The sequence below is a fragment of the Leguminivora glycinivorella genome, chromosome 5 (assembly GCF_023078275.1).
Source record: "Leguminivora glycinivorella isolate SPB_JAAS2020 chromosome 5, LegGlyc_1.1, whole genome shotgun sequence".
Lineage (NCBI taxonomy): Eukaryota > Metazoa > Arthropoda > Insecta > Lepidoptera > Tortricidae > Leguminivora > Leguminivora glycinivorella.
The window spans coordinates 19,511,758-19,528,684 of NC_062975.1; the positions used below are offsets into that span (position 1 = coordinate 19,511,758).

General features: G+C 37.9%; 3 protein-coding genes and 1 long non-coding RNA gene across 10 annotated transcripts in view; 3 read left to right on the forward strand and 1 right to left on the reverse strand.

The window, feature by feature from the left end:
* Window positions 1–826: 826 nt before the first annotated feature.
* LOC125226378 (nucleolar protein dao-5) lies at window positions 827–6,759 on the forward strand. Of its 2 annotated transcripts, none has more exons than XM_048130347.1 (6): window positions 827–1,029; window positions 1,586–1,674; window positions 1,950–2,085; window positions 2,357–3,450; window positions 3,603–3,674; window positions 6,624–6,759. In XM_048130347.1, the coding sequence occupies exons 1-5, from the start codon at window positions 922–924 to the stop codon at window positions 3,670–3,672; spliced, it is 1,497 nt and encodes a 498-aa protein (XP_047986304.1). In that variant the 5' UTR covers window positions 827–921; the 3' UTR covers window positions 3,673–3,674; window positions 6,624–6,759. The 2 variants fall into 2 exon arrangements, with proteins under 2 accessions (XP_047986304.1, XP_047986305.1); XM_048130348.1 differs by lacking the exon at window positions 6,624–6,759 and adding an exon at window positions 6,365–6,484.
* On the forward strand, window positions 6,177–7,500 carry LOC125225966 (TATA-binding protein-associated factor 2N-like). The gene is made up of 4 exons (XM_048129780.1): window positions 6,177–6,239; window positions 6,365–6,484; window positions 6,624–7,036; window positions 7,347–7,500. Exons 1-4 carry the CDS (start codon window positions 6,177–6,179, stop codon window positions 7,498–7,500), a joined length of 750 nt encoding a protein of 249 aa, XP_047985737.1.
* Window positions 7,501–9,260: 1,760 nt separating this feature from the next.
* On the forward strand, window positions 9,261–10,885 carry LOC125226617. Its single transcript, XR_007177094.1, has 2 exons — window positions 9,261–9,617; window positions 10,568–10,885. It is a non-coding gene; the product is annotated as an uncharacterized LOC125226617 (long non-coding RNA).
* A 392-nt stretch (window positions 10,886–11,277) lies between these two features.
* Window positions 11,278–16,927, reverse strand: part of LOC125226615 (PDZ and LIM domain protein Zasp) — a 69,120-nt gene continuing 63,470 nt past the window's right edge. For all 6 annotated transcript variants that reach the window (XM_048130644.1, XM_048130645.1, XM_048130648.1 and 3 more), the window contains 4 exons: window positions 16,700–16,886; window positions 16,302–16,422; window positions 15,812–15,927; window positions 11,278–13,755 (listed from right to left, as the gene is read on the reverse strand). In XM_048130644.1, the coding sequence (XP_047986601.1) occupies window positions 13,678–13,755; window positions 15,812–15,927; window positions 16,302–16,422; window positions 16,700–16,886 (502 nt within the window). In that variant the 3' untranslated portion in view covers window positions 11,278–13,677. The remainder of the gene's footprint in view (window positions 13,756–15,811; window positions 15,928–16,301; window positions 16,423–16,699; window positions 16,887–16,927) is intronic.

Genomic DNA, 16,927 nt, shown 5'->3' on the forward strand with positions numbered 1-16,927 from the left:
CTGTATATTACCTGACTTTTTAACTTCTTATTTTATTTTAATGTTATATTCAAACTAGGGTTTCGATATATTTCAAAAAATTTGAAAATAATTATAATGTAATTATTTTGATGCCAGTAAATCAAAGATTTGTATAATTAAAAAATACTTTCAATTAGGTGTTAGTAGATTTGGTAGTAACTTTGAAAATTGACTGGTATCCCCAATTTATGACAGTGATGACGTCACTGAACAATGTTGACATTGTCAGCAAGTGCGAGAGGGACACCAGCCCAAACAATTACCTCTCATGTGGACACACTTTTTGACCTAACTAAACAATCTAGTTTAATAATTCTAAATCTATGGAAAGTCTTGATGTTTGACAGTTTTGACACTGACAGCCTGGTAGTGACAGTGACAGTGTCATTTGACCACATTTGACAATGACATTCCTCATAGCAGTGCAAATGTAGAAAGGCTATTTTCTTCAATAAATCTGATGAAAACTTGTCAAAGGAACAGATTATGTACGGAAACGTTAGAGGGGCTGCTTCATACAAAGCGGTTCATTGCGAACAATGGAGACGCTTGCTTGTGTTTAAAATATTTTAACAAAAACATGTATAAACACCATAAAGAACTCACCAAGTAAACCAATAAATATATTTTTAATAGTTTAGAAGCATTTTTAATCATTAAAACTGGACTTACCTTAGATGGTATTAAAACAGGTAGATCTACCTATTTTTCGTTTCTAATTCTACCAGTTTCTACCTATTTTTTTCACCCTGGTCTACCATTTTGTTCAAATTGTATGTGACAACACTGATCACTATTCACTTTGTCTTTTCATTATCTGTGCCGTCACGGACGAGACAAGAGGCCGCGCGTCTCGCTTAACTTAAAATAAAATAAAATTCAGTGCTACAAGATAATAACATGGCAGTTCCAGCTAATATTCAAGGAGAAGTCCTCTCTTTAATACATCAGTTTATGCTGGGTGTGGATAAATCGCTGGCTGCAGAAATATTGAAGAAAACTAAAGCGGTGAGTGCTTAACCCAAAGACCACGTGTGGGATGGCCACACGTGTTCTATACCCGGCGCCTGCTTGTAAGCTTTTTAATTAAACTGCAGTATGGAAACAACAAAAGTTTATGAATGTAATGTATTTTGTGAATATACTAACCTCTAAAAGTGAAATATGCCACGAGTCCTTCAATTTCCGACATGTTAAGGGTTCACACAACATGCCAAATTCTGTGAACATGTATTGAAAAGTCCACGTGTAATGGCTACTACTGCTACTAGTGAAACAACTTTGATATGTATGTTCTAATAAATTAATAATGAATGTGATTTAATATAAAACGTAGAGTTGGAAGATAGACTTATTTACGTCTCATTCCTCTTCACACTTCGAAACGCGTACAATATTGCGCCGTGGGTTAATAATTCGATTTTTCGCAACTATGATGTTACTTGTTACATGATATCCAATGATTGAAGTTAACAATCGTCACTACCTCTGAGTAACTTGTATATTTTCTGCAAGATACATAATTTATGGTGCAGTTGACATTTTGGGTGCATTCGTTTTTCAGAAACCGCGAGCCAAAAATCTACCAACACTGCTGGATATATTCACAGAGTATAAGAAAAAGGCTCCAGCCCCTAAAAAAGCAGCAGAAAGGTAAGATAATTCGGATAATTTTATTGAGCTATTTGCTTTTAGGTTATGTCTCCTAAATGAAAGAACGAGGCTGACTGAGACCAGATTAATTAAGTTTTTATTTGCCAATTGTTTAAATAAGTAAAATTACAAACAAATTATAAACAGTAAAATATTAGATTTAGCATCTATTGTTGGTCACAATGGTCACTGGCTTCATATTTCATATTATTTTGTTTCTAAATGTGGTAACACCACCAAAGTTACAAAATAAAAATAATGGCATAATATTCCAGCTCCGATGACTCAAGTGATGATGAGGCACCCAAAAAGCAGGCAGCAAAGCCAGTATTAAATGGCAAAGGTCCTGCTCAAAAGAAACAGGAGTCCTCGGATTCAGACAGCTCTGACGAAGAGCAGAAACCGGCACAGGTAAAGATAAAATCTAATAAAATCAATTTCATTTGGCTAAAAAATATCAAAACACAAGTCTTTCTTATTACAGAAATATTCTATCCTCAATTTATTAAGTTAAACAGAAAAGTTATAATGCCTTTGATTATTTTTAATGATGTTAAAATAGTCTATGAGTAATATGTGATTTTAAAATCATTTTCGTCACTACCTCTGAAAGCAATCACTTTACATGATGATCATCAATTAGTCTATTTGTAACTTTACTAAAAGCATTGCTTATTTTTAGAAAAAGGCAGCAGCCACCCCAGCCAAACCTGCAGCTAAGCCTGTGGCCAAGAAAGCCGAGTCATCATCAGACAGTGACAGTAGTGATGATGCCACGGCACAACCCAAGAAACAACCAGTCAAGCCGCAAGTCAACAATGTAGCCGCTGCCAAAAAGCAGGAATCATCATCTGATGACTCAAGTGATGAAGATGAGAAACCTGCACCTAAAGCAACTCCTGCCAAACCTGCACTTAAACCTGTAGCCAAGAAACAGGAGTCATCTTCTGACGACAGTGATAGTGAGGATGAGAAGCCCAAGCAGCCTGCTAAACCTGCAGCTAAAGCACCTGCTAAGAAAGACTCTTCATCTGATGATGACTCAAGCGAAGATGAAAAACCCAAACAGGCTGCTAAGACGCCAGTAAAGACCCCTGCCAAGCCTGCACCAGCAAAGAAAGCAGCATCTTCTTCTGATGATGATAGCAGTGAAGACGAAAAGCCCAAGCAAGCCGCTAAAGCTCCAGCAAAGGCTCCAGCCAAACCTACACCAGCCAAAAAGGCAGAGTCCTCTTCGGATGATGATAGCAGTGAGGATGAAAAGCCCAAGCAAGCTGCTAAAACACCAGTCAAGCCTGTACCAGCCAAGAAGGCAGAATCAGAAGATTCTGACAGTGACAGCAGCGAGGATGAAAAACCTAAGCCAGCTGTAAAAACCCCAGTTAAGACACCAGTCAAACCCGCTGCCAAAAAAGCTGAATCTTCATCAGATGATGACAGCAGTGAAGACGAAAAACCTAAAGCCATTCAGAAACCTAAAGCAACCCCGGCTAAGCCTGTAGCTAAAGCGGCTAAGAAAGAATCATCTTCGGACAGTGACAGCAGTGAAGATGAAAAGCCGGCTAAGAAGACTCCAGCCAAGCCCGCTGCCCCTGCTAAGAAGGACTCATCTGATGATAGTGACTCAAGTGAAGACGAGAAGCCTGCAGCCAAGAAGACACCTGCAAAGGCTCCGGCTAAGAAGCAAGAATCATCTGACGATGATTCTGAGGAGGATGAACCGCCTAAGAAAAAAAGTCATTCAGTCAGGATGAAAGCATGGACACGTCGCAGCAGGTAATGACCATTTTACAATTTTATAGCAAAGTTTTTGAAGTAATTGTAATAATGTTCAAAACCCCCAAGTAACCTAGTTGGGGTCCACTTGACAGGCCATGTTCTATTTAACATCTTTAAAGTTGAATTTAAAGTTGTTTATCATTTTACAGGGCAACCGTAAGAGGAAAGCATCTGGCAGTGAGGCAACGCCCGCAAAGAAACCCTACAGCAATTTTGTAAAGGTATGTATTCATACATACATACATACAATCACGCCTGTATCCCATAAAGGGGTAGGCAGAACACATGAAACTACTAAAGCTTCAGTGCCACTCTTGGCAAATAAGGGGTTGAAAGAAAACGAAACTGTGACATTGCAGTGACAGGTTGCCAGCCTCTCGCCTACGCCACAATTTAACCCATATCCCATAGTCGCCTTCTACGACACCCACGGGAAGAAAGGGGGTGGTGAAATTCTTAACCCGTCACCACACAGGTAACCACACAGGTATGTATTCATTAAACTATTTTATTTATTTATTTTTTTATTAAGGTGTCTATCATCACTAATTGATCATACGCCATGTAATTCGATGGTGAAGTGCCATGAACTCCTAACTAAGTACGAAAACCTAAGTAGTTGGGAGTTCATGGTACTTCACCGTTGAACTGATGTAATTTATAAGGTGGAGTATAAAGGGAAGACTTATATGGAAACACGTAGTACATTGTCTGTGCCTGGTGAGAAACACCAAGTTCATGAAAACCAATTTGCCTTTGCGTCTAATAGACTTTTTATACCCCATGGTGGCAAACAAGCATACGACCTGCCTGATGATAATGATGCTGCCACAAGGCCACACACTGTAATGTTATAAATAATGCAAATTTTGCAACATTTTCGTACCTCAGGGGGGTCGAGGGTCTAATTATAGCCCAGCCTCCAGGGGGCCCTTGGAATCGTCCTTGCATAAATGTGTCAGAAATTACATACACAATATTACAATAAAAAATTGTGACATTGTTTTTGCTTTGTTCCATCTTAAATATGAATATTAGGCAACTTGGTTTTACTTCTATCTCTACTCAATAATCATCACTGATTGGGGATTGGGTTGCAACTTGCAACTCGGGCAATATTGCCTGCCTACATTTTATTTTATTGTAGTATATTGTATTAAAATATTACCTACACTCAATTATTTTAACGCGGTTTCGTTACCTCTGCGTTGCAGCCAAAACCCCGATCAATAATAGGCGAGACGACTAAAAAAAAAATAATTAGTCCGTCAGTTAGATTATCAAAGAATTTTAGACACGTATTTTTTCTTTTTTCTCTTAAACGAAAAATTACGACGGTAATACAGTGCGTTGCAGTTTCGCGTGACGTCACGCCTAGGTACAATGTTTACTTAGACGTGACGTCACAAGCCCCCACTCTGGAACGTTGATGCTCTATATCTTTGTATTTTTTCATTAATTAGAAAAAGCGAAAAATATGTGTTCAGTATTTTTGGACGATCTAACTGACGGACTAAACAATGAATTTAAAAAATATAAAATGTTAAGTGCGCTTTTAAGCCGCGTATCGACTGCGGGCGGCTGCCGCGCGAGCCATGTTCGACCGCGCCAAACCTGCGTTTTGGTGCGAGAGCCAATTTAAAGCTCAACTTTCATATAGCGCGGCAGCGGCGCGCGGCAGGCGATCCGTGACCAAACATTCATTTAGGTCCGTCCCAATTGCGCACGCACAACACACTGACGCTCCTTTGCCGCGCCACCAAAAACCGACACGAACTGGTTCGCCGCGCGGCACGTTCGAGCGCGCCAATTAGAGATGGGTCGTGGGTAAATACCCAATCTACCCACCCGGGTATTTACCCGGTAAATACCTATCTACCCGGTATTTACCCGTATCTACCCAAATTGACGGGTAGATTCATTTCATGTTGCACATGCTGATTTGTGTTAAAATGGAGATAAATACTAAGTTAGTGGTTGTAATTATTATACACAATTCAAAACGAAACTGTTCAGTCAAATATACAATAAAGATTACAGAAGTTTTAATGTATATTTTCAAAAATAATTAAAAATAATATGTTTTACGTGTGCTTTTTTTAGATTGCATTAAATAGTCGTATTTATACGATAAAGATAAACTTCCTAGTACTGGTTGGAGGGGGTTATGGTGGGGTTAGGGGGGGTAAAATGTATTTTTTTCATATTTCATGGAAACTATCATGAATATTGAAAAGTTTTGTATGTACGAACTAAAGTAGACACAATTTCCTACAAAAAAGTTTATATACATTTTTGTCATAAAACATACTATGTATGAGTTATGAGCTTCAAAATGAGATTTTTAAAATATTTTTATTCACATATTTTCATTTACAGTTTTAATTTATCAGACTTATAATTTATATTAAAAGCATTTTAAATTATTTCCGTATGTCAGAGAATGATATTACACCATTTTCATAGTTGGAACGATACACTAAAATCACATTTTATCTCATAGCAACCTATTCGTTCTCAATTTGAATAAACATTATGTGTACAATTACAAAGACTGACTTAAATTAATCTATTTTAGCCCAAAACACCAATTAAAACGTCAAATTTGGAAGAAAAATTAAAATACCCGCGTATTTACCCGCGGGTAGGTAAATATCGGGTATTTACCCGGTAAATACCCACCGTCGGGTATTTACCTGGGTAGTTACCCATCTCTAGCGCCAATGTTCAAGCTGCCGCGCGCGGCAGACCCGTCCCCATATTGCGCGGCCGCCGCGCGAGCCAATGTTCGATGGTTTGCCGCGCGCAGTCGATACGCGGCTTTAGACAGTGCTATTCACGATAATGCGCAGATTTATCTGACCCAATCTTAATACGGTCGTATGTTAACACCATCCACTACAATTTCTAGGGTACATTGACCAACACTTCCACTCCCGGTGATAACCATAAACCCACCCCGTTCCGCCGCGTGGCCGAGGAGAAGGTCGAGGTCGACCCTAGACTTAAGGACAATTCTTTCGACGCTAAGGTAAATGCCCCCAAATTTCACAAGCCAAGGCAACTCCACGTACAAACGTTCAAGTGGCTTATAATTACGGGCATTTACTTTAATGAACTAACTATGTAGGGTTGTCTTGGTTTCGTATTCATAAGAATCTCTCTCCCAGGAGGGTGAAAACGGTGAAGAAGAGAACGAGGACGGAGGCTTCAAGTCCGGGTTCGGGGGCCGAGGAGGGTTCCGCGGCCGCGGGGGAGACCGGGGAGGCTTCCGCGGGGGAGACCGGGGAGGCTTCCGCGGGCGCGGTGGCTTCGATAGAGGAGGCCGGGGAGGCTTCGACCGCGGGCGCGGCGGCCGCGGCGGGCGCGGGGGCTTCGGAGACAGGGGGGGCTTCAGGGGCCGCGGCAATGACCGCGGGGGCCGCGGAGGCGACCGGGGAGGCTTCAGGGGCCGCGGCGGAGACCGAGGAGGCCGCGGGGGCGACCGCAACTCGTGGGGAGGAAACCGCGGAGGTGGCTTCAACAAAAGCTTCAATGACAGAAAGAGTTTTGATAGCGGAGAGAACCAGAACAAGAAAATTACGTTCGATTAAATAGGTAAAGTTTACAATTAATTAAGACTAATTTTTTATCAATTGTCTTCATAATCTTTTTTTATTTTTATTTATACTACGTTAACTTGCCATTTAGCATGAAATTTGTTCAACTTCTATATAGGCTTTAAAGTCCACATTTCCCATAAAATTTCGTTTTACATCTTTCTTTTTGAATTTTCAATAAAGTTCATAAAAATCAATTTCGATCGCATTAAATCTCCCTGAAAGTGTTTCTACTGCGCCATCAATAGGTTTGCGCGTGTAACCTCACTTACCATTGTCGTATTGTTTCCAGAGCGGCGCCCGCGGCTCGTGGGGCGAGCGAGCGAACCAGGACCTGAAGCACACGCGCGGCAAGTCCTTCAAGCACGAGAAGACCAAGAAGAAGCGCGGCTCCTACCGCGGCGGCGCCATCGACACCGGCGTGCACTCCATCAAGTTTGACGACTGACCAACTGAACAGTAATACTAAAGTACCAAGGCCTGTGCACATCGGATGCGTGCGCGTTGTATTGTACAGAAACCTAACAGAGACGGCACACCGCTAGCGTGATACAGACACGCACACGCAGCCGGTGTGCTCTGGCCATTGCTCCAGTGAATTTGATGACTAAAAGTGACAGACTTAATCATAAATGTAAACTCACAAACGTAATACAGCAACATGAAAATGTTGAGCAAGGCATTGTTTCAATTGCAAAGAAAAGAGCTAAAAGAGGAAATATGATGACATGATGAAAGTGTAAATTAGATGAAGCCACAGATTTTTTTGCACTTTAAACCATTTCGAGGTTTTATAAGTATGCTTTTTTTTCACTGCGAAAGTGAGCCCTATTAAATTAGCAAAATTCTGTCTTAGCTCAATATTTTTATCTATTGGCTGTAATACTTTTTTGGTTGAACTTAACGAAATTGTGAATATGTGGCAAATTAAATTATAAATTCATTGACATTTTTATGAAGGCTCGTGTATAAAGCCGTGCGTTTCTGAAAGGTAAATTAAAAAAGCAACAGTAAATATGATAAAGCCATGAAGTATTTCACAGTATTGAATGGAGATACCAGAAATATTTCAAGTATAAACATTCTCTTTACTTAATAACTAAGAACTCCCCAGTTATGTCTAGCTGTATTGAAAGCCTTCAGTGTATAAATTGTAAGTCTTAATTCTTGATGCATTTCCTATACTATTGTAAGAATAATATTTTATCAATATTTTAGGTTTTTAGCCTATCAATTTTACTTTTAAGGACAATATTTTTTACGGAGTAAAATTTGACATTCATTGCTTGGAGGAGTAATTTAACATTTGGGTAAGTCTAAATTAATTGGTGAATTCAAAAACAACTTTTATCTGTAATTTTTTTTGGATTAGCCATTCAAAGTTTAAGTGATTGAGTGATAGTAATAATTTTCAAAGGTGTCATAATTTAAGGATGAATTTAATAATTATTTTCAATACAACTTTAAATATACCAGTGTTTGAAAGTTATTACATCGCATAATTTGTTTTTGTATAATATGGTAGTTTCGATGTCTTATTTGTTCTTATAGACTAATGAAACTTGTAAATACGTTATTATAAGCTATAATCGATTCATTTTCGATCATTTCTTTAATTGTAGCTTATTATAGTCATTAAGAAAAGTTGTTTTATCTAGGTAAATAAACCGCCTCTAAATAAAAAAGGTTTTGACTATAAAATTGTCTTTTCTTCCCTTCTGAGCCTACAATATTTCACAGTACATATATTATGACGCTCATTATAAAACTTTACGCGTGTCGATAATGCCTTTGACTAATTGAGCACAAAATGAATAAAGCTAGGAACATACTACGCGGACGTCCGTCATCGCGCGTTCCGCGGACGCGGATCTGGACAATGAATATACACTTAACCGTGCAAACTAACGGTCGTGGACGTGGCCTTGAACGCATGGACGTCCGATCGAAATCTGGCTCGCTGGATGTTTTGGTCAGCCGAAGACCGTGCACACTGATCGGTCGCGGTCGCTCGACGAAGGACGTCCGCGTAGTATGTTCCTAGCTTCAAGGGCAAGCGCCACAAGGTGCGTTCTGAACGCAGCGTTCAATACCAGTGATTTTAAGGTGAGTATTACATTCTTTGGTCCACATAGATTTCGTAAGGCTTCCACCATGGTACCTATATTACAGTATCGAGGGCAGTGAGTAGTATATTTATTTGATCCAGACCGGATGTAAATGATTTTATTTAAATGTTTATTGATATTACAAAATGGCATTGTGTGAATAAAATATGAAGATTTTGAACGTATTCTGGTATGTCAATGTCATTATTGTTATTGTCAAAAAAGAACCTAACCTATGCGTGCACAATAACATATAACGATTAACGATTTAGTGGTAAATAATAAACAAAATGTTAAGCAATAGGGTAGTGCACCTATTTGCAAGATCTTTTGAACATTCTCACAATAGAAGCTTCAAAAACTTTGGCCATAAGAGACAGCCTATACCAGGAATAACAACGCTTTGGCATGGATTCTTAACTTTTACATTCATCGGACTTGGAATCGAATGGAAAAGGTAAAAAAATACACATATACATTACCAATACATCCTTGTTTCGTGCCATGTCATATAGTTAAGTTTTTATTTAGATTATTGTAATAGATTGTACGTAAACATACCTGCTTTGAAGCAAGATTTCTAATTTTGCAAGTGTCTGGTATAGTTATATAAGACGGGAACAGGTATTATGATACCATCAAGCTGATCTGCTGATGTAGGCGAAATTGGCCATACAATCTGATAAGGGTGAATCAACTTTTTGACCAACAGTTTTGAGTGTCTTAGGTGAAAATATGTCTCTGGATTTACCAAGAAATCGAACTTCTAATGAACAATGTTTCAGTTTATTGGGTTTAACAGTTAGGGCCTTGATTTTTTTGACATAATGTATAAAATAAATTGTTATTTTAATGATGAAATTTTCCAACTAAGTTAAATATATGCGTACAGAATTGAGTTGATAAAAAAGTTGATTTGCTCATAAAGCAATTGTAACCTGAGTATGGCCTGTTGGAATTGCTTTCATGAGTTGATGAAGGTTTTTTATTCATACAATACAGTCATGCTATATTTTTTTTCCATTTGACATACTTTTCATAGAAGTACCATATGTATTTAAATTATGAGTTAGTTAATAAATAAAATAAATAAAAATAGCCTTTAGTATCAAAGTTTCGTTTCTATTACATATTTTGTTATTTATTTATATCGGCAACTCCAACTCATCCTTTGAAGAAGGCCTCTTCTAACGTCTTCCACTGCTTCCTGTCTCTTGCCACATTCATCCACGCCCTTCCACCCGTCCTTCTCAAGTCTCCGGACCATCTACATTTTTGAGGCCCGCTTTTTCTTGTGCTGTACCTAGGGCACCATTCCACAAGCACATGGAAATGAGTTAGTTACTATCCATGTAACAAAACAGATCATTAAAAAAATACATTTCTAACTTAGTATTTTTTTTTCAGAATAGCAAAATTTATGCTGGGTGATGATGAGGTGCAAATATCGTGGGATCCGACAGACCCTGTCAAAAAGCAACAATAGGTAAACTTTATAATTATCTTATAATTTGTACAAATCCATACATTTAAATGTAGTGTTGAACTGTGATACATTGTTGTATAGTTAATAATGTATTTAGAAATAAAACATGTTCTTGGAAGGAACATAAATTACTTTTGTCTTAGTACTTAGCTTTTAGTCCATTCCTGGATATCTTGACCTATTTATAATAAGGAGTATGTATCTTAGTATCTGTTATAATTATAAATCATCATTTAAAATGGGGTGCCTTTCATTTTCAAACTTTAGTAGTTTATAATGGGCCCAACATTACTCTGTTTTTACTCAAATAGCCATTTAAATTATTAATAATTTAATTTTATACACCAAAGTTTGAGGGTAATCAGTGGATGGACCAATTTTTCGAAAGTACAATACGTCGAAACTTTCTAAAAACAGTATTTAATTCCAATTCGAATTGTAGTATTCTTTAATGAAAAGATCAAATTTAGAAGTGAGATCAAATCGAAGAGTTGAAACTAATGGCCATGATGTGGGCTTTGATCCCTGGCTACATTATTTGTTTAATATGTTTATTTTATGTCATGTGAGCTATCTCAGTCTACTTACTCATTTTGGTCCCTGAAAAGTAAAAAATATAAATAAAACAATATTACAAGAAAATATTTTATTTAAGCTCAGAATTGCTTATCAATCTAATGATAATTGTAATATTGCCTAAAATAAATATATCTGATTAATATTACTATTAACAAAAGTAAAAACGGCAAATTTCGAATTCTTACATTATATCATGTAGTCATAACTGTGGCTAAAAATAAGTTCTTAAAGCTAACATCAACTATAAAAAATGGTAGATTTAAATGTATTATAAATGGGCTATATTCATAAAAATACGCATTATTAATATTAATACCTCATTATTATAGTTAAATGGCTAAAATTAAATCTATAAATATTGTATTTCCTTCCATTTGGTGCACCAATCATAAAAGTAACGGTCAAAATTATCATTTTCGTTTTTTTCTCGTCATTCATATATAACCAAACATTTTAAAGTAACTACTTAGCCTTGGTCACATTGTTGCAGAACCATGAAACTTTTCATATCCTAATTTCCAAATTGACAATTTGATTGGTCCGATTTGTCAGACCCTTCTGTCGTTTCAGTACAAAATTTAAACAAAAGCATGAATGGGCAGCAAATTGACCAATGAAACTGCCTTTTAGTACTACCCTACCGAAAAACGAAATTTTCGATAATGGCGGTAGGCAACTTAAAACAAATACGTTTGTTGTTCCATTCCACGGTGTTGCAACATAAGAAATCAATGTGACTGCATTGTTAGTGTTAGTTAACTGGCAACATTCCGTAAGCTGTATACAAAGCTCAACTTTAAGAAAGTTACCCAGTGCCATAAATAAAAAGTTTATGGCACTTAATATTCTTCCTTAATATGAGTAAACAAATATATATCACTTTAATGCGAGCAATTTAATAAGCACCAATTGTTAATTTATAAATTACTCATACACAACAATTGTAAGTCGGTTAACTTTTATTATGTACATCTGTGAGTTAAGTATAAAGGGATGTTTTTTATCCAACGTCTAACTTAAAACGATATGTGTATGGAAGTGTCGGGTCCAACATCCAAACCTTTCAAAGTATGAGTAACTCGATGACTAGTTTAATATGCGTTTATATTTGACTAAATATTGGTAATTTAGAGTTTATTTTTTACCATGACAATTTTCCTTAACGTATTGATAAATAAGATTATATACAATTAAGAAGAAACATAGAATGATCGCATGATAGTGTACAGGCATATTGTAGATGGCGCGCAAAACGCCTGGCTCCTTAACTTTGACACTGTTTACTTTAGACTTCTTTCTTTCCCTCGGGGTTTCAGTCGCGTATGACTGAATGTTCGTCGCGTTTTCTTTTCGGTAATCACTTGTAGAATGAACACTGGAATCCACTTTGGTTTCTTGTGTTATTTGCGTTTGTTTGACTTCCCTGATCGATTCTCCCTCGTGTTGTAACACGGAGCTTCTCGCCTCCTTACCCCCGCACGCTTCCAAACTCTCTTGCAAGTAATGGTCAATCTTCGTCAACTGCTCTGATACATGGAAATTAGCTAGAGGGCTCGGTGACCTCGCTATCGGCTCCGATAGAAATCCTAACGGGCTGGGCGTCCTTTTAACTGACTCTGAAGCTAGGAAACCCGTGAAAGGGCTCGGTGGTATTTTAACACGTTCAGAATTCAAGAATCCCGCGAAAGGACTTGGTGAAACTTTAATTGGTTCTGAGGATAAAAATCCCGAAGGACTAGGTGACATTTTAACTGACTCTGACGATAAGAATCCCGCAGGACTAGGTGACATTTTAACTGATTCTGACGTCAAGAACCCCGATGGGCTAGGTGATCTTTTAACTTGCTCCGAATTTAAAAATCCCGCTAGAGGACTTGGTGTACTCTTAACCGGTTCGGTAGTAAGAAAGCCAGGCAGAGGGCTGGGGGACCTTTTGACCTCATCACCCAAATTGTTCTGGAATTGTTTCTCCTTGCATATCGAGTTGACGATCTTGTAGCTCTGCAGATCTTCGAATCCGTCCTTAATGTATGGAACTGGCGTCTGCGGCCGTTCGAATTGTGAAGGCGTCAGCAGACGAGGAGCGTTAAACTCTAGGACGGGTGTGAATTTGACTTTAATGACCTCCTCGTTCGTGACTGTTTCTGTTTTGACTATATCGTCTATATAGTCTTTACCAGTATTGCTGACGCTGTGGTAAACGCTGGGCGAGTCGGTGACGTCGCGGCGCGAGGAGCAGTGCATTCGATCGACAGTTACTTTGCTCAGTAACTTGCCATCTTTACTTCTGATGTCGGAAAACAGTCCTCCATCGAAGTGGAGGGGCGTTTCCAACTTTCTCGTCCTCTGCGGAGATTCCATACGAGGGGAAGGTGGTGCGGGGGCGGGTGACACCGGGCGGAAGGTAGTCGTAGAATAAACAGTATCAGAGTTGTACATGACGCAGCGACATCTAGCGGGCGTGTGTCTTGCAGAAGGGTCGTCCTCCCTTAGCGAAGAAGCTCTGTCCTTCGAGGTTCTTTTTGCAGACCTGGAAATAGTCAAACAGTCGTAACAGTGGATACTACACATGCGTTTAATTAGTTCACACGTCTATTACATATACATTAAAACAAGTTGAGGTATACATTGTCATAATACTATTTTCAATGAATTGATAAGTTTTGCTCTAGTATACAAATAATAATACGTTATTGAAGATGTCTGTATAAATTTATTTCATCAAACAATTCATTGAATGTGTCAAGTGTAGTACATAAAATAGCCAAACGATGCAAATAACTATACATATACATTACTGTATATATCAGTCAAATTCGTATATTTTGACGAGACAAAAGCATTACCGGGATCAAGCATTTGACAAAGGACAACCTTTAATTTAGCCTGGCATTCACTAGGGGACCAAACAAATCGTATCGACATAAGAAAGTCATGTGTTGCGATTATGTTAACCCCTTCAGTACTTTTAGGTGTTTAAAATAGTAATCAAACAAATCGATCCCCGTGTTTTAAAATCATTCGATTATTGGTTATAGAACCACAGATACAAAAGGTTGCCATAATAACATCTATGGTTTTTCGCATCTGTGACAGCATGCCATTGGCCGAATGAAAAAGTCACGTGGTTTTGTTTGTTTACGATTATTTAAATACCTGAAATAACGTGAATAACCAGCTTATATGTATAGACTTCCAGAACCTTGGGAAGTTTGAATGGAAACCATGTACAAGATGTTATATATACGGAACTACTAATATACAGTTATTCTAGGGGGAACACTCACGCATGAAAGGGATGTTAATCGGATAAAACGTAAATCTGATGTTACTGCGTATGATGATATTTATATGTCGTATAATTAGTTCATTGCCTATTTATAGACGTATGAACAGTGTGTAAAGAACTCAGTATAGCACCTATTTTCTGTGAACAATGGATTCAAATAATCTATTTACCGATTTAAGAATTGAACCTACTACTGCTTGAATGAATGAGTTCCTGAAATAATGGTATAAAGCGAAGAGCCCTAAATACTCAAAATACAGGTACAGACTTTTTAATATCCAATTTAATAAAATTTTATCTAATGATGTAAGTACCCATTCAACCAACGTTTATGGACTCTGGAAATTTTCTACCTATCCCTACCTACTGTCGATGTTTACTCCTAAAATTGTATTGAGTATATTATGTGTCATGGAATAAATAATTGATATAATGAATCTATACAACAGAAAATCTGTAGAATTTGCGTTTGAACTATGGACATTGGATTGTCAAGAGCTGGGGAAAAATTGAGTGAATATAGCGATTTCTTTATGACTGTGTTCTGAAGGATTACTGAATGGTATGGACCAGAGGTGTTACGGATTTTATATTTGGAAAAATGGAGAGGAGAAAAAATAATGCCGAAATTGACGATTTTACAATTTGAATTGGTATGAAATGAATCACAGTTTGACTATTTCATGTATTTACAATAGATTTCAGTTCATAAAAATATTGAGTATTTATCGTAAAATTTTATAATCGAATACCTAACTGGGACCCAATAATCGATTACATAAAGTGTGATCTAAAGAAAAGAGCTGAAACTGAAAAAAGAAAAAAAAGAGAAAAAAGTGGACAATAGCAAAATAATTTGTAAATAACAAAGTTCTCTTCTAAAACATTATTTAGGATATTTTGTAGCAAACGTATCTGTAACCAAATTAAGCTTCCAAAATTCAATTAACTATCCTTGCAACCAAACTAGGTTACAAATTATATCTGAACATTTTTCAAGTAACGTTATGCCATTTCCTACATTCCGTTGATGTTGCTGTTGCATCCACAGAAAAAGGGTGATTTGGCGAAAATTTGTTATAGCTCTTTAATTTCTCTTGAGACAAATTTGGCGTCACCTTATTCGCAGATTCCGGTATTTTTAGTTCCACCTTACAACAAACGTTATAATGCTTTACGTTTGCTTCTATGGCCCTTAGTGGGAAGATCAGAAAAATCTTTACTCATCAGAATGTTCGAAAATCGGGTCCCAGACCTAGATGAGTGTGTGTATTTAGTAGGTAGGCATCATACGCACCGTGCAGTTGAAGCAGTGACTGTGGTAGTTATTGTTGAGCGCCTCGACCCACCTGTCGCCCGCCTCCACCGGGAATCCGCACGCGAAACATTTCGTTGTGAACAACTCGTTCCAGTCTGGAATTTGGAAATTATGTGTTCGAGTTACGCCTAAAGAAAAGTGCGTCTCAAAAGTAAAATTGTCAGCACAATCGCATAAAAGGATATTCTGAAAAGGTAACGTAGGATAAAATAAAACAAAATCCCAAATAACCTGGTCCAAGAATCTTTGAAGACCGATTTTCCTTTTTAGTATTTCACATCAGCGTTCGTAATAAAGAAAAATATGACCCAGGAATCTGCGCTTCTGATTCTATAAAAACAGTAAGCACAAAGCAGTTTTCAGAACTGCTATTTTGAAGGTGCAGATTATTGATCCATCTCGTCTCGAAGCGGCATTCGAAGAAGAAGTTATCAAGTTAAAATAGAAGGACAGGCAGGATATCAGTTACCTGATTCACAGTAAGGCAGACCATCCTCCAGGAAGAAGGGGTTGTTTCCGAACAGCTTGCCGCAGTACACGCAGTTGAAGCACTCGGGGTGGAAGTGCTTGCCGATTGCGTTCAGACAATCCTGGAAAACATGGAGATTTGCGTTATATTTTACCAAGTCACGCAAATGAATAGTGAATAGGTGTTTAGTGTTTCCATATGATTAATGAAGAAGAAGTAAAGATTATACAATGAAAGTTTATAATAGAACTTTGCGGAAATGAAGGAATTATTCCTGTGCAAGAGACAAATAGGGTGGATGAAAATTACGAAAGACGTAAATTTAGGAAAACGAAAAGATGAAACTAAAGAAGGTCCGAGCATAAATACAAACTTAAGAGAGTGACGAAGAAACTTACGCCCTTGATTTTGGCGTGGCACTTGTCGCAAGCGGGCGCGATGTACTGCTCGAAGCAGAATTCGCAGTAGAGCTGGCCGTTCTCCTCCACGAAACCGATGTCCTGCAGCGGGCGTCTGCACGTCGCGTTTACGCAGATGAAGTGCTCGGGGCACCAGATGCGGCCCAGCGCGGTTATGAACGGACCCCTGTTTGGAAGATTAAGTATTAGATAATTTTGACAGCATCA